The sequence below is a fragment of the Schistocerca cancellata genome, chromosome 10, assembly GCF_023864275.1.
Source record: "Schistocerca cancellata isolate TAMUIC-IGC-003103 chromosome 10, iqSchCanc2.1, whole genome shotgun sequence".
Classification (NCBI taxonomy): domain Eukaryota; kingdom Metazoa; phylum Arthropoda; class Insecta; order Orthoptera; family Acrididae; genus Schistocerca; species Schistocerca cancellata.
In genome coordinates, this window is record NC_064635.1 from 85,393,556 (window position 1) to 85,418,841 (window position 25,286).

The window sequence follows — 25,286 nt, forward strand, 5'->3', positions numbered from 1 at the left end:
ATCACCTCGGTTCCGAGAGTTCCGGAACCTGAACAGAAAATTGGAATAGAGATCAACATAAACGTCATCCCCGCCCTTTTTTTTTTGCACCTCAAAACCACACATTGCATGTTGTACCATCATACAGCGCGACTTTCAGAGGTCCAGATTGCTGTACACGTCGGTACCTCTAATACCCAGTGGCACGTCCTCTTGCATTGATGCATGCCTGTATTCGTCGTGGTATACTATCGTCAAGTTCATCAAGGCACTGTAGGTCCAGTAGATCACTTGCCCACGAAAGGCAAATGACCCGAGTTCGAGTCTCTGTCTGGCACACAGTTTTAATCTGCCACAAAGGTCCATATTAGCGCACACACCGCTGTAGAGTGAAAATATCATTCTGGAGACTGTTGGTCCAGATTGTCCCACTACTCAACGGCGATTCGGAGTGGTTGGTCGGTCATGACGTCCATAAACAGCCCTTTTCAATCTATCCCAAGCATGTTCGACAGGGTTGATGTCTGGAGAACGTGCTGGCCACTCTAGTCAAGCGATTTCGTTATCCTGAAAGAAGTCATTCACAAGATGTGCACGATGGGGACGCGAATTTTCGTCCATGAAGACGAATGCCTCGCCAATATGCTTCTGACATGGTTGTACTATCGGTCAGAGGATGGCCGTTACGGCGCCTTCCATGACCACCAGCGGCGTACGTCGGCCCCACATAATGCCATCCCAAAACAGCAGGGAACCTCCACCTTGCTGCACCCACCGGACAGTGTGTCTAAGGCGTTCAGCCTGAACGGATTGCCTCCAAATACGTCTGAGATGATTGTCTGGTTGAAGGCATATGAGACGCTCATCGCTGAACGGAACATGATGCCAAACCTTGCAGTCGATTCGGCATGTTGTTGGGCCCATCTGTACGACGCTGCATGGTGTCATGACTGCAAAGAGGGACATCGCCATGGATGTCAGGAGTGAAATTGAGGACACTAGTATGTAGGAAAAAATACCAAGACCTTGTGTAACTGTCCAGCGCGCCATAAAATCAAAGCAGCCTACAAAGATTAAGAAGACGTGAAAACCCAAAATCCATTTCTATAATAATAGTGAGCTCGCCAGAACAGGTTATAACTTCCACTGTTAGCAGACGTTGCCACAGTCCCTTGTCTCTGTACATGCACAGCATACTCAGAAACTTAGAACTCTGCACTCGGCACAATCTATAGATCACCGACAACTACAGATACACACACATCATGGTTGGTTGCTGGCTTGCACCCAGACACGAAAGGCGCATGCACTTCGATTAGTCCCTTTTGACCAGAAAATCGATTGTGTAAAGTGGGCCTAATGTGGCGCATAAGTGTTAATTTTGGTCGTTTGTGGGAAGCTTCAGATGGTTTTTGGCCCAAATGTTGAATGACGAGGTAGTACGATGCTTGTGATTATTCAAAAAACTAATTGATTTATGCTTTATGAGTGAGTAAATGGTGGGCTGGTTCAATAAGTCTCATATGCGAGTGCGTTTTGGATGTACCTGTTAGCACCTGAAATGATCTGGAAAGCTTTGTCCTGGAGGCATTGTAGGTTTAGGAGGGTTGTGTCTAGCACCACAGACCAACTTCTGAGCCATACAAGATGACCAGAAGTATGAGCTGGTGCCAGAAGAGGAGTTCGCATTGCATGGTAAATCCTTCACCCTTCAAGAGAGTATACAGCCAGTACAAGAGAGTGCAACCTCTATTCGTTGTGTTATTTATGTGCTTGCACCATGTGACGTGCCTGTCAGTTTTGAGGCCCAGGTAGAATGCGCACAGAATAATGTGGCCGCTAGATGCACAGTCAGCAGGGCATGTAAGCTGAGAGTCATAGTGGTGGGGGTACAGGCACGTGGTGTAGGGGAAAGGCCAAGCTCTGGAGGGGAAGTGCCATTGTGAACTGAAGCCTAAACACAATTTTTTTAAAAATATTAAGTGGAGCTCTTCCACACTCACACTTGCATGGTGACCTTTCAAAAAGTTCTACTCTGCTTTGGTTACTAACTAAGAAGGTCTCTGTTGAAAATGTAACAAAACAGCGATTTACTTTTGCCTGGTTTCTTAACCATTTGTAACTTTCAGGGAAGCGTCCTGAGTGGAAAATTTTGAGTAAATCCCACACATTTCTCTCGTTGCCATGTAAAAATTTGCTTCGTTTGCCGAAGCACAATACCTTACTAACATATTGTGGAGGTGTAATTGCAAGAGAATTCTCAAACAGTGGTCTATTAAGTGAGGAACTGGGGAAAAATAAGGTCAATAGATTATGAAAAAGTACATCAAGTGGTTCAAGTGGCTCTGAGCACTATGGGACTTAACATCTATGGTCACCAGTCCCCTAGAACTTAGAACTACTTAAACCTAACTAACCTAAGGACATCACACAACACCCAGTCATCACGAGGCAGAGAAAATCCCTGACCCCGCCGGGAATCGAACCCGGGAACCCGGGCGTGGGAAGCGAGAACGCTACCGCACGACCACGAGCTGCGGACAAAAGTACATCCTTAATACAAAAATAAACGTATAATGTCTTCACTTACGGTGTTCCTAAAGCCATAATATTTCTTGTTTCCGGTTCTAGGCGCTACAGTCTGGAACCGAGCGACCGCTACGGTCGCAGGTTCGAATCCTGCCTCGGGCATGGATGTGTGTGATGTCCTTAGGTTAGTTAGGTTTAATTAGTTCTAAGTTCTAGGCGACTGATGACCTCAGGAGTTAAGTCGCATAGTGCTCAGAGCCATTTGAACCATTTTTCTTGTTTCACCAGCTATGGCTGGCCCTTGAAAATTACATTCTTTCATGAAAAAATTCTGTATTTTGTGGAATAACACAGTAGATAACGGAGTTTCGCACAATACCCATATGGCAAAATACCGTCTCTCGATTTTATAGAAACAGTTCAGTTTCTATTTAATATAATCCATTATGGAGTCGAGGTAGCAGTTGTCGTTATACTGGTTATCACTGATAGCATTCAACCGCGATGTTATACGTACATATATTTTAACAACACGTTTCAAGAGACAATGCTCTCATCATCAGGTGACGTCAGTCCACAACAGCTCCCGAGCCGGCACAGTGCGACAACATACTTGGTAGCTATGGGACGGCCATCGACTTGTGTCAACAACTTCAATGTAAGACGAGGACCCACAGTCCAATATATTTTTAATTCTGTTTTACTCTATGGACTTCCAACTATTTGTGATGGTATTTTGTCTTTTTAGTCCGTTCAATTTCATGACATAGACTTTACAACCTGATGATGAGAGCATTGTCTCTTGAAACGTGTTGCCCGCATTTCGTGGTCGTGCGGTAGCGTTCTCGCTTCCCACGCCCGGGTTCCCGGGTTCGATTCCCGGCGGGGTCAGGGATTTTCTCTGCCTCGTGATGGCTGGGTGTTGTGTGCTGTCCTTAGGTTAGTTAGGTTTAAGTAGTTCTAAGTTCTAGGGGACTGATGACCATAGATGTTAAGTCCCATAGTGCTCAGAGCCATTTGAACCATTTGAAACGTGTTGTTAAATTATGTGTATAAGAATCGCGGTTGAATGCTAACAGTGAAAACCAGTTCAGTTTCTGATGTGCTATCCAATGGGCCATCTTACCACTAAATCTGGGTGCAATGAGGAGTTTCCCTTGTGAGTGTATGCATTTGCAATACAATTTTTATCTGTTCTCTTAGGCTCCTGCCTAACGACACCCTCGTAAACTGCGACCTACTCGAATATAAAAAACCAAATATTTGTGGCAAGCAAGGAATATAAATGTCATTTCCGCTCGTTTCATTGGCAATAGTTCAGGCTGAACTGTTGGGTTCCTGCCTAACCATACGCTCGTAAATCGAGATATTTTAGGATAAAACGGCTAATTACACTCCTGGAAATTGAAATAAGAACACCGTGAATTCATTGTCCCAGGAAGGGGAAACTTTATTGACACATTCCTGGGGTCAGATACATCACATGATCACACTGACAGAACCACAGGCACATAGACACAGGCAACAGAGCATGCACAATGTCGGCACTAGTACAGTGTATATCCACCTTTCGCAGCAATGCAGGCTGCTATTCTCCCATGGAGACGATCGTAGAGATGCTGGATGTAGTCCTGTGGAACGGCTTGCCATGCCATTTCCACCTGGCGCCTCAGTTGGACCAGCGTTCGTGCTGGACGTGCAGACCGCGTGAGACGACGCTTCATCCAGTCCCAAACATGCTCAATGGGGGACAGATCCGGAGATCTTGCTGGCCAGGGTAGTTGACTTACACCTTCTAGAGCACGTTGGGTGGCACGGGATACATGCGGACGTGCATTGTCCTGTTGGAACAGCAAGTTCCCTTGCCGGTCTAGGAATGGTAGAACGATGGGTTCGATGACGGTTTGGATGTACCGTGCACTATTCAGTGTCCCCTCGACGATCACCAGTGGTGTACGGCCAGTGTAGGAGATCGCTCCCCACACCATGATGCCGGGTGTTGGCCCTGTGTGCCTCGGTCGTATGCAGTCCTGATTGTGGCGCTCACCTGCACGGCGCCAAACACGCATACGACCATCATTGGCACCAAGGCAGAAGCGACTCTCATCGCTGAAGACGACACGTCTCCATTCGTCCCTCCATTCACGCCTGTCGCGACACCACTGGAGGCGGGCTGCACGATGTTGGGGCGTGAGCGGAAGACGGCCTAACGGTGTGCGGGACCGTAGCCCAGCTTCATGGAGACGGTTGCGAATGGTCCTCGTCGATACCCCAGGAGCAACAGTGTCCCTAATTTGCTGGGAAGTGGCGGTGCGGTCCCCTACGGCACTGCGTAGGATCCTATGGTCTTGGCGTGCATCCGTGCGTCGCTGTGGTCTGGTCCCAGGTCGACGGGCACGTGCACCTTCCGCCAACCACTGGCGACAACATCGATGTACTGTGGAGACCTCACGCCCCACGTGTTGAGCAATTCGGCGGTACGTCCACCCGGCCTCCCGCATGCCCACTATACGCCCTCGCTCAAAGTCCGTCAACTGCACATACGGTTCACGTCCACGCTGTCGCGGCATGCTACCAGTGTTAAAGACTGCGATGGAGCTCCGTATGCCACGGCAAACTGGCTGACACTGACGGCGGCGGTGCACAAATGCTGCGCAGCTAGCGCCATTCGACGGCCAACACCGCGGTTCCTGGTGTGTCCGCTGTGCCGTGCGTGTGATCATTGCTTGTACAGCCCTCTCGCAGTGTCCGGAGCAAGTATGGTGGGTCTGACACACCGATGTCAATGTGTTCTTTTTTCCATTTCCAGGAGTGTATTTGTGATAACCAAGAATAGGAATGTCATTGCTTGTCGTTTCACTCCTAGCAATTTCACCCATTATTTTCTAGTCAGGTAGAAGTCACAAAATCTAAGAAATTCACTCATCAGGGAGCCTATTAATATATACAGGGTGTTACAAAAAGGTACGGTCAAACTTTCAAGAAACATTCCTCACACACAAAGAAAGAAAATATGTTATGTGGACATGTGTCCGGTAACGCTTACTTTCCATGTTAGAGCTCATTTTATTACTTGTCTTCAGTCTGGAACCGCGCGACCGCTACGGTCGCAGGTTAGAATCCTGCCTCGGGCATGGATGTGTGTAATGTCCTTAGGTTAGTTAGGTTTAAGTAGTTCTAAGTTCTAGGGGACTTATGACCGCTGATGCAGCCCTGGAGAGTGGCGTATTGTGTCACAGCCGTCCACAATACGAGCACGAAGAGTCTCTACATTTGGTACCAGGGTTGCGTAGACAAGAGCTTTCAAATGCCCCCATAAATAAAGTCAAGACGGTTGAGGTCAGGAGAGCGTGGTGGCCATGGAATTGATCCGCCACTACCAATCCATCGGTCACCGAATCTGTTGTTGAGAAGCGTACGAACACTTCGACTGAAATGTGCAGGAGCTCCATCGTGCATGAACCACATGTTGTGTCGTACTTGTAAAGGCACATGTTCTAGCGGCACAGGTAGAGTATCCCGTATGAAATCATGATAACGTGCTCCATTGAGCGTAGGTGGAAGAACATGGGACCCAATCAAGACATTACCAACAATGCCTGCCCAAACGTTCACAGAAAACCTGTGTTGAAACTTCCTGGCAGATTAAAACTGTGTGCCTGACCGAGACTCGAACTCGGGACCTTTGCCTTTCGCGGGCAAGTGCTCTACCAACTGAGCTACCGAAGCACGACTCACGCCCGGTACTCACAGCTTCACTTCTGCCAACACCTCGTCTCCTACCTTCCAAACTTTACAGAAGCTCTCCTGCGAACCTTGCAGAACTAGCACTCCTGAAAGAAAGGATATTGCGGAGACATGGCTTAGCCACAGCCTGGGGGATGTTTCCAGAATGAGAATCTAAAATCTGTGTTGATGACGTGATTGCGCATTGCGTGCGGATTCTCGTCAGCCCAATCATGTTGATTGTGAAAATTTACAATTTGATCACGTTGGAATGCAGCCTCATCCGTAAAGAGAACATTTGCACTGAAATGAGGATTGACACATTGTTGGATGAACCATTCGCAGAAGTGTACCCGTGGAGGCCAATCAGCTGCTGATAGTGCCTGCACACGCTGTACATGGTACGGAAACGACTGGTTCTCCCTATCACTCTCCATACAGTGACGTGGTCAACGTTACCTTGTACAGCAGCAACTTCTCTGACGCTGACATTAGGGTTATCGTCAACTGCACGAAGAATGGCCTCGTCCATTGCAGGTGTCCTCGTCGTTCTAGGTCTTCCCCAGTCGCGAGTCATAGGCTGGAATGTTGCGTGCTCCCTAAGACGCCGATCAATTGCTTCGAACGTCTTCCTGTCGGGACACCTTCGTTCTGGAAATCTGTCTCGATACAAACGTACCGCGCCACGGCTATTGCTGGCATAAGCTGTGCCAGCACACCGGTCAGCAAAGAAGTTGCAAGAAGATCGATAATTGGCGCTGAATCGAGCACACCTATCAGGAGAGAGGCCAAAGACAAACTCGCAAGCAACGCACCACCAACGCCCTCTGTACGGCAAGTATTTAGCTCGCCACCACGGACCGGAGGGCCCAGTCAGTCACAGGCAGTCAGTCCAGTCACAGTGAGAGACAGTCACAGCCGCAGTCAGCTCAGTTACTATTCTAGCTGCTCAATTGGCCTCACAAGAGCTGAGTGCAACTTGCTTGGGAACAGAGCTCGGCAGACAGAATGCGACGTTCTGTTGGGGGACCGCTGTTGAGAAAATTTTGAGATCCCGCATTTGAAGCTGCCTAGAACGATCCTACCGCCGGCAACGTACATTTGACGTAAGAACCCTGAAGATACGAGTAATGAGGGCTCATATGAAGGTTTGTAGATAGTCGTTTTTCCCTTTCTCTGTTTGTGAGTGGAATGGGAAAGTGGATGACGAGTAGTGGTACAGGGTACCTCCCAGCACGCACTGTACGGTGGCTTGCGGAATGTGTATACAGATGCAGAACTGTGCGCTCAGGACGTTAGGACTCGTGGTACTCACAGCGCGAGGAAGGCGGCCATCCTCTTCTCCATGAAGAGCGCGGCGTCGTGCGACTGCGACAGCAGCGCCTCGCAGAAGAGCCTCTTGGCGCAGGGCGTGTGCGCCCACGCCGCCGGTCCGCTGGCGCCAGCCACCCGCTGGGCAGCGCTGTGGTCGCGGCTGGCGCCACTCCACGCCTCCTCCAGGAACCTCTCCTGCGCGTCCTCGCCGCCCAACGCAGGAGCGCCACCAGCTGCCGCCGCACCCGTCCACAGCCCGTAGTCGAAGCTCGGGACGCTGGACCACAAATGAACAGAGCAGCCTCATTACCAACAAAGCTGGTCATTATAAGAAGTCTTTCAAGTCATTTATCTGTACGCGAGATGCCTGTTAGCTTTGTCGGTTCCTTTGGCGACGTTCGTTTGACACTTTTCCTGACTTTTCGCCCTTGGGACAGTGCAGTTGCCTCGACGCCAATGTTGAAATGGCTCTGGGCACTATGGGACTTAACAACTGAGGTCATGAGTCCAGAACTTAGAACTATTTAAACCTAACTAACCTAAGGACATCACACACATCCATGGCCGAGGCAGGATTCGAACCTGCGACCGTAGCTGTCGCGCGGTTCCAGACTGTAGCGCCTAGAACCGCTCGGCCACTCCGGCCGGCTGTTAGCAGAAGAGCCAACACCGTGTTACGAGTGGTGGCCGAAATGCACGCGTTTTAGCTCACGCAGGCTGGCGTGAGGATGGAAGAAGTATACTGATGTGAGGTCTGGAACATGACAAGGAATGAGAATTCGGAAAGCGGACGTAATTAGTTTGATACTTAACTTTAATCCATTAACGATGAACTTCGCTCTTGACGGTACATGATTCACAATATTATCTGTTCCTTGCTAGGTCGTAGCAAATGACGTAGCTGAAGGCTATGCTAAACTGTCGTCTCTGCAAATGAGAGCGTATGTAGACAGTGAACCATCGCTAGCAAAGTCGGCTGTACAACTGGGGCGAGTGCTAGGGAGTCTCTCTAGACTAGACCTGCCGTGTGGCGGCGCTCGGTCTGCAATCACTGATAGTGCCGACACGTGGGTCCGACGTATACTAACAGATCGCGGCCGATTTAAAGGCTACCACCAACCAAGTGTGGTGTCTGGCGGTGACACCACACATTGTCTTGTTGACGACTTGCGTGCATGGCTTCGTGGGGTGTGTGCCATACTCGAACCCTACTACCAGCTCTTACCAACTGAAATCGGGACTCATCTGACTGGGGCAAGGTTTTGAGTCGTCTAGGGTCCAACCAATATGTACACAACTGCACGACAGGCGTTGCAGGCGATGTACTGTTACGAGACACAATCGCGTCAGTCGTCTGCTGCTATATCTGATTAACGCTGCACTGTTGTAACGCATACGTTCGTTACATTTCACGCAGTGTTGCTTGTCTGTTAGCACTGACAACTCTACAGAATGCCGCTGCTGTCCGTCGTTAAGTGAAGGCCGTCGGCCACTGTGTTGTTCGTGGTGAGAGGAAACGCCTGAAATTTGATATTCTCGGCACGCTCTTGACACTGTGTGTCTTGCAATACTGAATTCCCTAACAGTTTCCGAAATGGTACGTCCCATGCCTCTAACATCAACTACCATTCTGCGTTCAAAATCTGTTAATTCCCGTTGCGCGGCCACAATCTCATCGGAAACATTTTAAAATGAATCATCTGAGTATAAATGACACCTCCGTAAATGCACTGCCCTTCTGTACCTTGTATATGCGATACTAGCGCCATATGTACGTGTGCATATCGCTACCCCCTGACTCAGTCTACGAGGTGCGACAATAAAATAATGAGGATGATTTTCTTTGCAAGAAGTGGCAATGCAGCAGGCTTGCATAGGCACAATATCTTTGACCTTGGTCTATAACCTGCTTCTAGTCCAAGCGGCACATCGATTTAACTGCTCAGTCGTGGGCCGTGCTGTAATTAGTTAACACGTGTTTGTGTCTCTCGTCATGGAAATGGAACCGCATAATATTGCGCAATGGTACGCCATTTATTTTTGCGTTAAATTGGGGGAAAACGCAACGACGACTTACGGTAAGCTTCAGAAGGCTTTTAGAGAGGAGGTTATGTCAAGAGCTCAAGTTTTTCGTTGGCATAAAATGTTTAGTGAAGGCAGAACGAATGTTGAAGATGCAAGACCGCAGTGGACGACCATCAACCTTGTGTGCTTCTTTGATTCCAAGGGAATTGTACATAAAGAGTGGGTGGCTCCTGGACAAACAGTTAACCAATATTACTGCAAAGAAATTTTAGAAAGACTTCGTAAAAGAGTTCTTCGTGTCCGTGCCAACATTGCTGATAATTGGATTCTGCATCACGATAATGCGCCACCCCATACTGCTCGGTCAGTACAGCAATTTTTAACCTCAAAACAAATTTCACTACTGCCACAGCCACCTTATTCACCAGATATCGCTCCGTGCGACTTTTTTTATATTTCCAAGGGTCAAAATGGCGGTCAAGGAACACCAAAAAAAATGGCTCTGAGCACTATGGGACTCAACTGCTGAGGTCATTAGTCCCCTAGAACTTAGAACTAGTTAAACCTAACTAACCTAAGGACATCACAAACATCCATGCCCGAGGCAGGATTCGAACCTGCGACCGTAGCGGTCTTGCGGTTCCAGACTGCAGCGCCTTTAACCGCACTGCCACTTCGGCCGGCCAAGGGACACCATTTTCAAACAACACAAGATGTCCAAAAAGCTGTGACGAGGGTCCTGGAGGATATTACAGCAGATGAATTCCAGAAATTTACCATCAATGGCAGAAGCGCTGGAAAAAGTGTGTGCAATCAGAAGGGAACTACTTTGAAGTAGACAACACTACACTTGACTAAAACGGTAAGCAACTTTTTTCACATCACACTCATTACTTAATTGTCACACCTCGTTTATCAAATATGCTTAAGTATATCATGAAAATGCCTCGTCTGAATTGTAGGTAGTTCCCGCAATAGATCAGAAATTGCTTCATTATTCGTTTCGCAACTATAATCGAATCGGCAGTGTGGTGGAGACTGAAGAGTCCTTGAAACCAAGTTGTCAACAAGGCACTGTGCAAACTGGTGATGGCTCGATAATGGTGTGGTCTGTGTTTACATAGAATGAACCGATCACTGACTGGAAATGTTTATGTTCTGCAACTTGGAGACCATTTGCAGGCATTTATGGACTTCATGTTCCCAAACAACGACGGAATCTTTTATGGATGACAACGCACCATGTCACCGGGCCACAATTGTTCGAGATTGTTTTGAAGAACATTCTGGCCAATTCGAGAGAATGATTTGGCCAGGCAGATCGCCCAACACGAATCGTCGAACATTTATGGAATATAATGGAGAGGTCAGTGCGTGCACAAAATCTTTCACCGGAAACACTTTCGCAGTTATGGACGGCTGTAGAGACAGCATGACTCAATATTTCTGCAGGGGACTTCCAACAAATTGTTGAGTCCATGTCACGTGGAGCTGCTGCACAACGCTCGGTAAAAGGAGGTCGGACACTGCATTAGCAGATATTTCATGACTTTTATCACCTAAAAGTATGTGTCTCAATTTTACTGCCATAGATAAACGGTAGAAAGTATATGTGTAGTGAGTGGGTTGTTGGACAAGGAAGATCTTCGTGCATTGGGTTCACCAGCTGGAACCTCCACAACACAATCATGCGCTAATGCTAGTTTAGAAACAAAAATGTTATTACTGGTAACTTATGTAATCAGAAAATCACAAATAACTTTTAAAAGTAATGTAATTTTGTAATCGAAACGCAACAGAACCCTTTTGTTTTTTACCACTCAGAAAATTTCATTACCCTCATTGGGTAACTACCTCGACGTTGTGAACCACTGATCTAAGCAGTTGGCCAACAAGACAATATCTTGTGCAATATATTGGACAACCTTCGATCTTGTGCACAGACGGTCAGTAATACTGCATAATATTATTGACAGTCTAGGGGCCGCTTTACACGATTTTGAGTCAGAACAATAGTGGTAACAGCCGGCCGGGGTGGCCGTGCGGTTATAGGCGCTACAGTCTGGAACCGCGTGACCGCTGTGGTCGCAGGTTCGAATCCTGCCTCGGGCATGGTTGTGTGTGATGTCCTTAGGTTGGTTAGGTTTTACTAGTTCTAAGTTCTAGGGGACTGATGACCTCAGAAGTTAAGTCCCATAGTGCTCAGAGCCACTTGAACCATTTTTTGAACAGTGGTAACAACTTCTTTGTTCTTCGTGATTTCTTCGGTGCCCTAACTTTAGAATGCTGAGTTTTGCATGTAAGTAAGAAGTATTATATTTTTATTTTATCTTTAGGAACAACTGATGATATTTTCTATATTGTAGGCTATTACAATGTCTAGCAGCAGTAACAACACTGTTGTTGTTGTTGTGGTCTTCAGTCCTGAGACTGGTTTGATGCAGCTCTCCATGCTACTCTATCCTGTGCAAGTTTCTTCATCTCCCAGTACCTACTGCAACCTACATCCTTCTGAATCTGCTTAGTGTATTCATCTCTTGGTCTCCCCCTACGATTTTTACCCTCCACGCTGCCCTCCAATACTAAATTGGTGATCCCTTGATGCCTCAGAACATGTCCTACCAACCGATCCCTTCTTCTGGTCAAGTTGTGCCACAAACTTCTCTTCTCCCCAATCCTGTTCAATACTTCCTCATTAGTTATATGATCTACCCATCTAATCTTCAACATTCTTCTGTAGCACCACATTTCGAAAGCTTCTATTCTCTTCTTGTCCAAACTATTTACCGTCCATGTTTCACTTCCATACATGGCTACACTCCATACAAATACTTTCAGAAATGACTTCCTGACACTTAAATCTATACTCGATGTTAACAAATTTCTCTTCTTCAGAAACGCTTTCCTTGCCATTGCCAGTCTACATTTTATATCCTCTCTACTTCGACCATCATCAGTTATTTTGCTCCCCAAATAGCAAAACTCCTTTACTACTTTAAGTGTCTCATTTCCTAATCTAATACCCTCAGCATCACCCGACTTAATTCGACTACATTCCATTATCCTCGTTTTACTTTTGTTGATGTTCATCTTATATCCTCCCTTCAAGACACCATCCATTCCGTTCAACTGCTCTTCCAAGTCCTTTGCTGTCTCTGACAGAATTACAATGTCATCGGCGAACCTCAAAGTTTTTATTTCTTCTCCATGGATTTTAATACCTACTCCAAATTTTTCTTTTGTTTCCTTTACTGCTTGCTCAATATACAGATTGAATAACATCGGGGAGAGGCTACAACCCTGTCTTACTCCCTTCCCAACCACTGCTTCCCCTTCATGTCCGTCGACTCTTATAACTGCCATCTGGTTTCTGTACAAATTGTAAATAGCCTTTCGCTCCCTGTATTTTAGCCCTGCTACCTTTAGAATTTGAAAGAGAGTATTCCAGTCAACATTGTCAAAAGCTTTCTCTAAGCCTACAAATGCTAGAAACGTAGGTTTGCCTTTCCTTAATCTTTCTTCTAAGATAAGTCGTAAGGTCTGTATTGCCTCACGTGTTCCACTATTTCTACGGAATCCAAACTGATCTTCCCCGAGGTCGGCTTCTACTAGTTTTTCCATTCGTCTGTAAAGAATTCGTGTTAGTATTTTGCAGCTGTGGCTTATTAAACTGATTGTTCGGTAATTTTCACATCTGTCAACACCTGCTTTCTTTGGGATTGGAATTATTATATTCTTCTTGAATCCTGAGGGTATTTCGCCTGTTTCATACATCTTGCTCACCAGATGGTAGAGTTTTGTCAGGACTGGCTCTCCCAAGGCCGTCAGTAGTTCTAATGGAATGTTGTCTACTCCGGGGGCCTTGTTTCGACTCAGGTCTTTCAGTGCTCTGTCAAACTCTTCACGCAGTATCGTATCTCCCATTTCATCTTCATCTACATCCTCTTTCATTTCCATAATATTGTCCTCAAGTACATCGCCCTTGTATAGACCTTCTATATACTCCTTCCACCTTTCTGCTTTCCCTTCTTTGCTTAGAACTGGGTTTCCGTCTGGGCTCTTGATGTTCATACAAGTGGTTCTCTTATCTCCAAAGGTCTCTTTAATTTTCCTGTAGGCAGTATCTATCTTACCCCTAGTGAGGTAAGCCTCTACATTCTTACATTTGTCCTCTAGCCATCCCTGCTTAGCCATTTTGCACTTCCTGTCGATCTCATTTTTGAGACGTTTGTATTCCTTTTTGCCTGCTTCATTTACTGCATTTTTATATTTTCTCCTTTCATCAATTAAATTCAATATTTCTTCTGTTACCCAAGGATTTCTACTAGCCCTCGTCTTTTTACCTACTTGATCCTCTGCTGCCTACACTACTTCATCCCTCAAAGCTACCCATTCTTCTTCTACTGTATTTCTTTCCCCCAGTGCTGTCAATTGTTCTCTTATGCTCTCCCTGAAACTCTGTACAACCTCTGGTTCTTTCAGTTTATCCAGGTCCCATCTCCTTAAATTCCCACCTTTTTGCAGTTTCTTCAGTTTTAATCTACAGGTCATAACCAATAGATTGTGGTCAGAGTCCACATCTGCCCCTGGAAATGTTTTACAATTTAAAACCTGGTTCCTAAATCTCTGTCTTACCATTATATAATCTATCTGATACCTTTTAGTATCTCCAGGGTTCTTCCATGTATACAACCTTCTATCATGATTCTTAAACCAAGTGTTAGCTATGATTAAATTGTGCTCTGTGCAAAATTCTACCAGGCGGCTTCCTCTTTCATTTCTTAGCCCCAAACCATATTCACCTACTACGTTTCCTTCTCTCCCTTTTCCTACACTCGAATTCCAGTCACCCATGACTATTAAATTTTCGTCACCCTTCACTATCTGAATAATTTCTTTTATTTCATCATACATTTCTTCAATTTCTTCGTCATCTGCAGAGCTAGTTGGCATATAAACTTGTACTACTGTAGTAGGTGTGGGCTTCGTATCTATCTTGGCCACAATAATGCGTTCACTATGCTGTTTGTAGTAGCTTACCCGCATTCCTATTTTCCTATTCATTATTAAACCTACTCCTGCATTACTCCTATTTGGCTTTGCGTTTATAACCCTGTAGTCACCTGACCAGAAGTCTTGTTCCTCCTGCCACCGGACTTCACTAATTCCCACTATATCTATCCATTTCCCTTTTTTTTTTCCTTGAGTAGTCCCCGCCCGGAGATCCGAATGGGGGACTATTTTACCTCCGGAATATTTTACCCAAGAGGATGACGCCATCATCTTTTAATCATACAGTAAAGCTGCATGCCCTCGGGAAAAATTACGGCCGTAGTTTCCCCTTGCTTTAAGTTAAAAATGTCATATCTGATGTTCAGGTTGTTCCAGACAAAACAGATATCATATAAACTTAAATTATTTTGATTTTTTTTCTTTAGCAGGCGAAGATGGATCAGTCAAGACATTAAATGGATAAAAATAACACGAGGGAAAGCGTAGAAACTCAGAGTAATATTTTTAGCATGTTGCAGCAGAGTCAGCAACTGAAAAATGTAATTATATTTAATTTCAGCCTCCAGCTGCACAAGCAAAGAAACTTTACCTAGGCTTCGGCTGTAATAATGTAGCCTTCTTCAGAAATGTCACAATATAAAATTAAAACATGCCAGCTGTTGGCCTTGTCATACTTAAAATATTAGTAGTACAGTACATAGTCATAAGACTGATGACCTCAGATGTTAAGTCCCATAGTGCTCAGAGCCAGCCAATGATGATTATTTTTGTTAATGTCAAGTAGGATTTTCTCAGTCTTGTGACTATTCTCTGTGGCGATTGTTTCGTATGGGGTTATAAATAAATTTTGTTGTAAACGTTTCGCAGATTTATTTCGTAACTCGCTGGGAACCCTGGTATTAACCATATGAGAACGAAATTTTAGATCGTTGAATCAAAGAATTCGAAGCGACTAGAAAAGATGTCCTCCTACTTTATAGTTTTTTATTCTGGCTAATTTGTGTACTGTTTGGATACGAAATTAATCTATCTGTTACTATTAACTGGATTACTATCAGTCGTTTGTACTACACTAAATTTTGTATACTTCTTGTCAAATTTACTTCCTCAGATGCGGCACATTTTCAAACTTACCTAATCAGACACTGTATATTAAAAATAGCCATTTAAGAATACTGCCCTCCGCCCGAACAGGCCTCGGAAGGCCCAGTGGTACCGACTGGCCGCCGTGTCATCCTCAGACAACAGGCGTCACTGGATGCGAATACGGAGGGGCGTGTGGTCAGCACACCGCTCTTTCGGCCGTTTGTCAGTTTACGAGACTAGAGCCGCTATTTCTCAATCAAGCGGCTCCTCAGGTTGCCTCGCAAGGGCTGATTGCATCCAGCTTGCCAACAGCGCTCGGCAGACCGGATGGTCACCCATCCAAGTGCTAGCCCAGCCCGACAGCGCTTAACGTCGGTGATCTCAAAAAAATGGTTTAAATGGCTCTGAGCACTATGGGACTAGACCTCTGTGGTCATCAGTCCCCTAGAACTTAGAACTACTTAAACCTAACTAACCTAAGGACATCATACACATCCACGCCTGAGGCAGGATTCGAACCTGCCACCGCAGCAGTCGCGCGGTTCCGGACTGAGCGCCTAGAACCGCTAGACCACCGCGGCCGGCTCGGTGATCTCATGGGAACCCATGTTACCACTGCGGCAAGGCCGTTGGTCGAATTTTGCCCCTCTTGGAAAATTTCTGTGGACACCCATGGTTGCAACAGAAGAGGACAAGCAGTGCTTCAGAGAAATGTTGTGCAGTTTAGACGATATATTCTAATTGAAGTTAAAATCTTCTGGGTTGTTGGGCAGCGTCATGTTTCTTCTAAAATGTTCGACGTTTCGACCCCTCTGCTGGGATCTTCCTCAGGATCTTTTGGTGTCCACTACTGCTAGAACACTGTCTGAGACGAGTGTCGCGTCCACTTATAAAGCGGGAGTTTTCTGGCGTTAGTTGCTAGAGAAGTGATAGTATTGGTTAAAATTCAAATGGCTACCATTGGCGGGCCATAGTCATAGGATAATACAGAAGAAGGGGCGTTTGTAGCTCATCTCCTGTGGATACCACTGGCGGTCAATCGTCATTGGATAGAAAGGCACTATTCCACACTTATGCTCGAGAAGAGTTATTGGTTGAAATGTCTTCTACCACTATTGGTTGGTCCTCATCAGTGGCTAGATTCGAAACGGACTGTGCAAGAGAGGGGCAATGTTTACCCAAAATATTATTGTCCGCCGAGGTGACTTGCAGCGCGTTGTTTATGCCGCTCACACACCGCGGCCGCGTATTTACTTCCTCGATGGCGGGGAGCCACGATGCCGGAAGCCTATAGCCGTCCTCTCTATTGAAAATAGATGCATTTATAGAAATTTCAACCGCTTCTCCGACCTTCCTTCTATAAATGTTTGTTTCTCTAGCCAGTACATGTACGTTATTAAAATCGATGTCAGAGCCATACAATTTGAATTTTAACCAATGCTATCACTTCTCCAGCACGAACGCCAGAAAACTCCCCGTTTGTAAGTGGACGTGACACTAGTCTACTCTCTGACAGTGTTCTAGCAGTAGTGGACACCAAAAGATCCTGAGGAAGATCCCAGCAGAGGGCTCGAAAAGTCGAACATTTTAGAAGAAACATGACGCGGCCTAATAACCCGGAAGATTTTCAGTGACAACGGCCACGAAAGCCTGCAGACTTAGATATTATATTCTGATGCTATACCCAAGAACCTTTCGAGCAAGAAGTGAAGTGAAACTTCCTGGCAGATTAAAACTGTGTGCTGGACCGAGACTCGAACTCGGGACCTTTGCCTTTCGCGGGCAAGTGCTCTACCAACTGAACTACCCAAGCACGACTCACGCCCCGTCCTCACAGCTTCACTTCTGCCAGTACCTCGTCTCCTACCTTTCAAACTTTACAGAAGCTCTCCTGCGAACCTTGCAGAACTAGCACTCCTGAAAGGAAGGATATTGCGGAGACATGGCTTAGCCACAGCCTGGGGGATGTTTCTAGAATGAAATTTTCGCTCTAGAGCGGAGTGCTAGTTCTTCAAGGTTCGCAGGAGAGCTTCTGTAAAGTTTGGAAGGTAGGAGAAGAAGTACTGGCGGAAGTAAACCTGTGAGGACGGGGTGTGAGTCGTGCTAGGGCAGCTCAGTCTCTAGAGCACTTGCCCGCGAAAGGCAAAGGTCCCGAGTTCGAGTCTCGGTCCGGCACACAGTTTTAATCTGCCAGGAAGTTTCATACCAGCGCACACTCCGCTGTAGAGTGAAAATTTCATACTAAGAAGTAAAGTGTTTAAGAGTGAGAATATCTGAGGGAAATGACAGTTACCTCTGTTGTGACTTGGCAAGACAGCCAAGCCACTATGATTTTTAGCCGAAAGGCACGCGTTAAGCTCACGCAGGCTGGCGTGAGGTCTGGAACAGGACAAGATAATTAATATAGCCAATAATGTACGTTGCTGCTGGAATAGTTAACTTTAATCCATAATTGGTGAACATCGCTCTTGACGGTACATGCATCACAAGATAAATAGCAAATGATAATGGCGCCTTGCTAGGTCGTAGCAAATGACGTAGCTGAAGGCTATGCTAAACTGTCGTCTCTGCAAATGAGAGCGTAATTTGTCAGTGAACCATCTCTAGCAAAGTCGGCTGTACAACTGGGGCGAGTGCTAGGAAGTGTCTCTAGACCTGCCGTGTGGCGGCGCTCGGTCTGCAATCACTGACAGTGGCGACACGCGGGTCCGTCGTATACTAACGGACCGCGGCCGATTTAAAGGCTGCCACCTAGCAAGTGCGGTGTCTGGCGGTGACACCACAACCTCGGTGCTAAAGTGAAGAGCCCTTCGAGCGAGAAGGGAAGTGTTGTGCGGAAAGTGAGAGTTACCTCAGTGCCGGTGTAGACCTCTTGGTCCTGACTGGTGTACCGGGTGCCTCCTCGAGCACCAGAATGACGCCGCGGTCGCCGGAGGCCCTCTTCTGGCGCGGGTCGGAGCCGTCGGAGCCCGGTCGGTAGACGACCAGCTGCTGGGGGTCCCCGAGCGACTCCGCGACGGCCTGCAGGGCGCGCTTGTGCTCGAGCGGCAGGTCGGCGCCGGCGTCGTCGCCGCTGCGGCGCAGGGGGTCGACGTCGAGGAAGCGGCCCACGGCGACCGCCCCCAGGCCGAGCGCCGCGCCGCCGGCCACCAGCCCCAGCGCGGGCAGCAGCGCCGGGTGCGCCGCCGCCACCGCCGCCACGCCTCCCATCTTGTCCTGGAAGCCCGAGCCCGGGGCCTGGGCGCCGAGCCCCAGGTTGTGCGAGATCTTGTGCGTCGCCTCCACCAGCGGCTCCATCACCGGCCGCGTCAGGTCGGACATCCTCTCCACCCCGATCTGCACCTTCTCCCGGATGGCCTCAGCTACCTGCAGTCAACAGCCACTTCTGTACTGTTTCGTCCTAGATGTCTCTAGGGTGCTTTTGCTGGGTATACGAGGGTGAGTCAAATGAAAACCTTAAATATTTTTTTAAATATTAAAGATTAGCATCTCCAAAACGAAAGTAATGTCAGTGGGAAAGAAATATAAACGGATTGGGTGCCAAATAGGAGGAACAAAGTTAGAACAGGTGGACGGTTTCAAGTACTTAGGATGCATATTCTCACAGGATGGCAACATAGTGAAAGAACTGGAAGCGAGGTGTAGCAAAGCTAATGCAGTGAGCGCTCAGCTGCGATCTACTCTCTTCTGCAAGAAGAAAGTCAGTACCAAGACTAAGTTAGCTGTGCACCGTTCAATCTTTCGACCAACTTTGTTGTATGGGAGCGAAAGATGGGTGGATTCAGGTTACCTTATCAACAAGGTTGAGGTTACGGATATGAAAGTAGCTAGGATGATTGCAGGTACTAGTAGATGGGAACAATGGCAGGAGGGTGTCCACAATGAGGAAATCAAAGAAAAACTGGGAATGAACTCTATAGATGTAGCAGTCAGGGCGAACAGGCTTAGATGGTGGGGTCATGTTACACGCATGGGAGAAGCAAGGTTACCCAAGAGACTCATGGATTCAGCAGTAGAGGGTAGGAGGAGTCGGGGCAGACCGAGGAGAAGGTACCTGGATTCGGTTAAGAATGATTTTGAAGTAATAGGTTTAACATCAGAAGAGGCACCAATGTTAGCACTGAATAGGGGATCATGGAGGAACTGTATAAGGGGGGCTATGCTCCAGACTGAACGCTGAAAGGCATAATCAGTCTTAAATGATGATGATGATGATATTTACTGTGCAGAAGTGGTACAAAGCTGTATCACTTTTCAACATAATGTCCCCCATGCTCAATGCAAGTCCTCCAGCGCTTACAAAGTGCATAAATTCCTTTAGAAAAAAATTCTTTTGGTAGTCCGCGCAACAACTCATGCACTGCGTGGCATACCTCTTCATCAGAACGGAACTTTCCTCCCATTACGTCTTTGAGTGGTCCAAACATATGGAAATCACTTGGGCCGAGGTCTGGTGAGTATGGTGCACAAGGAAGACACTCAAAATGCAGGCCTGTGATTGTTGCAACTGTTCTATGGGCAGTGTGGGACCTTGCTAAAGGACACCTGCTGACAGCAATCCACGTCTCTTTGATTTGATTGCAGGCCGCAGATGATCTTTTAGGAGATCTGTGTATGATGCACTGGTGCCAGTGGTCCCTCAAGGCATGTAATACTCCAAAATGACGCTTTTTTCGTCCCAGAAGAGTGTCAGCATAACCTTCACTGCTGATGGTTCTGTTCGAAACTTCTTTGGTTTTGGTGATGAGGAATGACGCCATTCCTCTCTCGCTCTCTTCGTTTCCGGTTGGTGGAATTGAATCCAGGTTTCGTACCCAGTAACGATTTTTGTAAGGAAGCCATCACCTTCTCGTTCAAAGCGCCGAAGAAGTTTTTCACAAGCATCAGCACGTCGTTCCCTCATTTCAGGAGTCAGCTGCCGTGGCACCCATCTTGCAGACACTTTGTGAAACTGGAGCACATCGTGCACAATGTGGTGAGCTGACTCATGACTAATCTGTAAACATGCTGCAATGTCATTCAGTGTCGCTGGGTGGTTTTCCTTCGCTACAGCTTCAACTGCTGCAATGTTCTGTGTAGTCACAACTCGTTGTGCCTGACTTGGACGAGAAGCATCTTCCACTGAAGTCACACCATTTGCGAAGTTCCTACTCCATTCGTAGACTTGCTGCTGTGACAAACATGGATCACCGTACTGAACCTTCATTCTTCGATGAATTTAAAAAGGTTTCACACCTTCACTACCGAAAAACCGAATAACAGAACGCTGTTCTTCCCTGGTACCATCTTTATACTGCTACTCCGACGGTATATGTGCATCTGCACTATGCTGCCACCTACAGGCCATTCTGCACGCTGTTTGTAGCATGCTTACCAACTTATAGGATAACGACGCGAAATTTCGATTTGTTATTACTAGTTTAAGGTTCTCATTTGACTCGCCCTCGTACTTATAGTGATGAAGGGTTCACCACTCTCATGACCATACAAAATTTTAATTACAAGTCAGATCAGAAAATACAGTAAAATAATTATAATTACATGTCAGATCGTAACGTAAGAACTGAGCCGGGTTCTCTATGCAAGATAGCCCGCGAGTGTGACACGGGAAGTTAAACAGGGTACTGGAGGCACCATCTTCAAGTGTGGGCAAGCGCACAAGCACACAAGCAGTATGCTTGAGACCTCGCCAGCAGCACCGAGGGTCGAGATCAACAGAATGGTAGGGAACTTTCCGAGACGCATAATGGAAGAATCCCGAGTACAATTTAGAATGATAGTCGACCATTAAGACGATCACATGTCGAGGAAAGCTTCCAAGAGAATATTCTCTACAGATACTGACGAAGACCGCGTGCAGCCAGAGTAGATATACAGTGAAGAGCCAAAGAAACTGGCCCCCGCGAGCAGAAGTGCCGCAACACGATGTGGGCGTGGGCTCGATTAATGTCTCGAGTAGTGCTGGAGGGAACTGACACCACGAATCCTGCAGGGCTGTCCATAAATCCATAAGAGTACGAGGGGGATGTACATCTCTTCTGAACAGCACTTTGCAAGGCATCCCAGATATGCTCAATAATGTTCGTGTCTGGGGAGTTTGGTGGCCAGCGGAAGTGTTTAAAAGTGTTTAAACTCAGAAGAATGTTCCTGGAGCCACTCTGTAGCAATTCCGGACTTGTGGGGTATTGCAGTGTCCTGCTGGAGTTGCCCAAGTCCATCGTAATGCACAATGGACATGAATGGATGCAGGTGATCAGCGAGCATGCTTACGTACGTGTCACCTGTCAGAGTGGTATCTAGACGTATCAGAGGTCCATATCACTCCAACTCCACACGCCTCACGCCATTACAGAGGCTCCACAAGCTTGAACAGTCCCCTGTTGACACGCTGGGTTCATGGTTTCATGAGCTTGTCTCCATACCCGTACACGTCCATCCGCTCGATACAAATTGAAACGAAACTCGTCCGAGCAGGCCCCATCGCACGTACCCCGACTATAACACAACGTTCAGACTCAGTTAAATCTTGATAATCTGCCGTTGTAGCAGCAGCAACCTATCGAACAGCTGTGCCACACACTTGTTGTCTTATGTAGGCGTGGCCGACGGCAACCCGTATTCTGTCTGTTTATACAGGGTGAGTCACCTAACGTTACCGCTGGATATATTTCGTAAACCACATCAAATACTGACGAATCGATTCCACAGACCGAATGTCAGGAGAGGGGCTAGTGTAATTGGTTAATACATTAAAAATGCACGGAAGTATGTTATTTAACAAAAACCTACGTTTTTTTAAATGGAACCTAAAGTTGACGCTTGAGTACCACTCCTCCGCTGTTCGATCGTGTGTATCGGAGAGCACCGAATTACGTAGGGATCCAAAGGGAACGGTGATGGACCTTAGGCACAGAAGAGACTGGAACAGCACATTACGTCCACATGCTAACACCTTTTTATTGGTCTTTTTCACTGACGCACATGTACATTACCATGAGGGGTGAGGTACACGTACACACGTGGTTTCCGTTTTCAATTACGGAGTGGAATAGAGTGTGTCCCGACATGTCAGGCCAATAGATGTCCAATGTGGTGGTCATCATTTGCTGCACACAATTGCAATCTCTGGCGTAATGAATGTCGTACACGCCGCAGTACATCTGGTGTAATGTCGCCGCAGGCTGCCACAATACGTTGTTTCATATCCTCTTGGGTTGTAGGCACATCACGGTACACATTCTCCTTTAACGTACCCCACAGAAAGAAGTCCAGAGGTGTAAGATCAGGAGGACGGGCTGGCCAATGAGGCTTGAGGTGGTGGTCCAGACTTCTGTACACACCAGAACCTCTAATACCGAGCAGCACGTCCTCTTGCATTGATGCATGCATGTATTCGTCGTGGCATACTATCCACAAGTTCATCAAGGCACTGTTGGTCCAGATTGTCCCACTCGTCAACGGCGATTCGGTGTATATCCCTCAGATTGGTTGGTGGGTCACGTGGTCCACACACAGCCCTTTTTCAGTCTATCCCAGGCATGTTTCGATAGGATTCATGTCTGGAGAACACGCTGGCCACTGTAGTCAAGCGATGTCATTATCCGTAGCCGTGGTCTGCGAGCTGATAGTCCATGCTGCTGCAAACGTCGTCTGTTCATGCAGATGGTTGTTGTCTTGCAAACGTCCCCATCCTCTGACTCAGGGATCGAGACGTGGCTGCACGATCCGATACAGCCATGCGGATAAGACGCCTGTCATCTCGACTGCTAGTGATACGAGGCTGTTGGGATCCAGCACGGCGTTCCGTATTACCCTCCTGAACCCACCGATTCCATATTCTGCTAACAGTCATTGGATCTCGACCAACGTGGGCAGCAATGTCGCGATACGATGAACCGCAATTGCGATAGGCTACAATCCGACCTTTATCAAAGTCGGAAACGTGATGGTACGTATTTCTCCTCCTTACACGAGGCATGACAACAACGTTTCACCAGGCAACGCCGGTCAACTGCTGTTTGTGTATGAGAAATCGGTTGGAAGTTTTCCTCATGTCAGCACGTTGTAGGTATCGCCACCGGCGCCAACCTTGTGTGAATGCTCTGAAAAGTTAATCATTTGGCTATCACAGCATCTTCTTCCTGTCGGTTAAATTTTGCGTCTGTAGCACGTCATCTTCGTGGTGTAGCAATTTTAATCGCCAGTAGTATAATTAATGGTGTAAACGCATACAGTTGACAGTACACGATACTAGAAGCCAAAACGTCTCAGTAAACATAGGGTCGAAAATGCATACCTCAAGAGCTACGAGCAATTTTTCATCTTTGATACTGGGAAACAAGTCTTCTCTACTGCAGGTTCTTTGCTTTCCATGTTTTGGGAAGTGGTAGTATGGACTAAAATAAGAAAAAAAATGTCCAGCAAACATGTGCTCTAAAACGCATACCTTGCAAGTTACGAGCACTTGATCAATAGAAGAGTTGTGTTTCAAAGTAGCAAAGATGAACAAGTGTTCATAGCTGTTAAGGAATGTATTTTAGAGCAGATGCTGTAAGCGTATTGTCATATCGCTGGCTTAATTGTGGAGTATCTTTGCAGGCGCGTCTGTAGATTCGAGCGCGGGACACGCCTCTGTTATGTTGAGTAGTGTGTAGCTCTGCATGTGAGAGGCATTGTTAGTGTGGAAGTTGAAGTCTTGCTACAAGTGCTATTAAAGTGATAAAATAAGAAAATGATTCAGAGTAATGTGCGTCAAGAATAATTGAAAATGAGCAGTGCCGTCAATAACGCATTTATGCATCCATTCGTTGTGTGTCGGACGGCATCGATCATCCGCACGGTGTTTGGTCTCCCAGAATCAACTGATGTGAATCAGTAAAAATTAGTTACCATAAAAGAGTGCAGTCAAGTGCCAGTGTCCTGTAGCGAGCGTGAGAACGTGCGTTCGATCATCGCGTTCCGCATTATCAACAATCAGCCGCGCCGCAACTGTTACGCGCACGCTCGTACAAGCAAGAACTGAGAACTGAAAAATTAACTTTACGAGCAGTGTTATATCATTACTGCAGCTCCCACAGGGGCATTTCTCTTCTCTCAGCAGCGGGAAAAGTCCTTGCCCACATAATTAACACCCGGTTAACACACTTTGCAGAAAAACTGCTACCAGAGACCCAGTGTGGCTTTCGCCCAAACAGAGGCACAGTGGATACCATATTTGTTGTCAAACAAATGCAAGAGAAAAGCTTAGAGCAACATTGGCCTTTGTTCATGTGCTTTGTAGACCTGGAAAAAGCTTTTGATCGTGTCCCACGGGAAGCTCTCTGGATCATACTAAAGAAAACTGGGTGCCCTGACAAAATTGTCAGTTTGATTCGGCAGTTTCATGAAAACATGATGGCAAAAATCCGCCATGAGGACAAGCTCTCAGAACAGTTTCCCGTGCCATGTGGTGTAAAACAAGGCTGTGTTCTGGCTCCCACACTCTTCTCGCTTTACTTCGCAGTTGTTATGAGAGACGCGACCAAAGCCTGTAGTAATCAAATTAGTCTCGACACAAGGACAGACAAAAGTGTCTTCAACATCTCTCGCCTCAGAACAAAAAGTCGCATAACCAG

The 25,286-nt window shown here is 46.8% G+C and overlaps 1 protein-coding gene across 1 annotated transcript in view; it reads right to left on the reverse strand.

Moving 5' to 3' along the window:
• The window catches only part of LOC126106148 (uncharacterized), a 155,868-nt gene that overhangs the window by 38,873 nt on the left and 91,709 nt on the right, over positions 1 to 25,286 (reverse strand). The window contains exons 5-6 of the mRNA XM_049912390.1: positions 18,524 to 19,038; positions 7,550 to 7,825 (exon numbers count right to left, since the gene is read on the reverse strand). Coding sequence (XP_049768347.1) covers positions 7,550 to 7,825; positions 18,524 to 19,038 — 791 coding nt within the window. The remainder of the gene's footprint in view (positions 1 to 7,549; positions 7,826 to 18,523; positions 19,039 to 25,286) is intronic.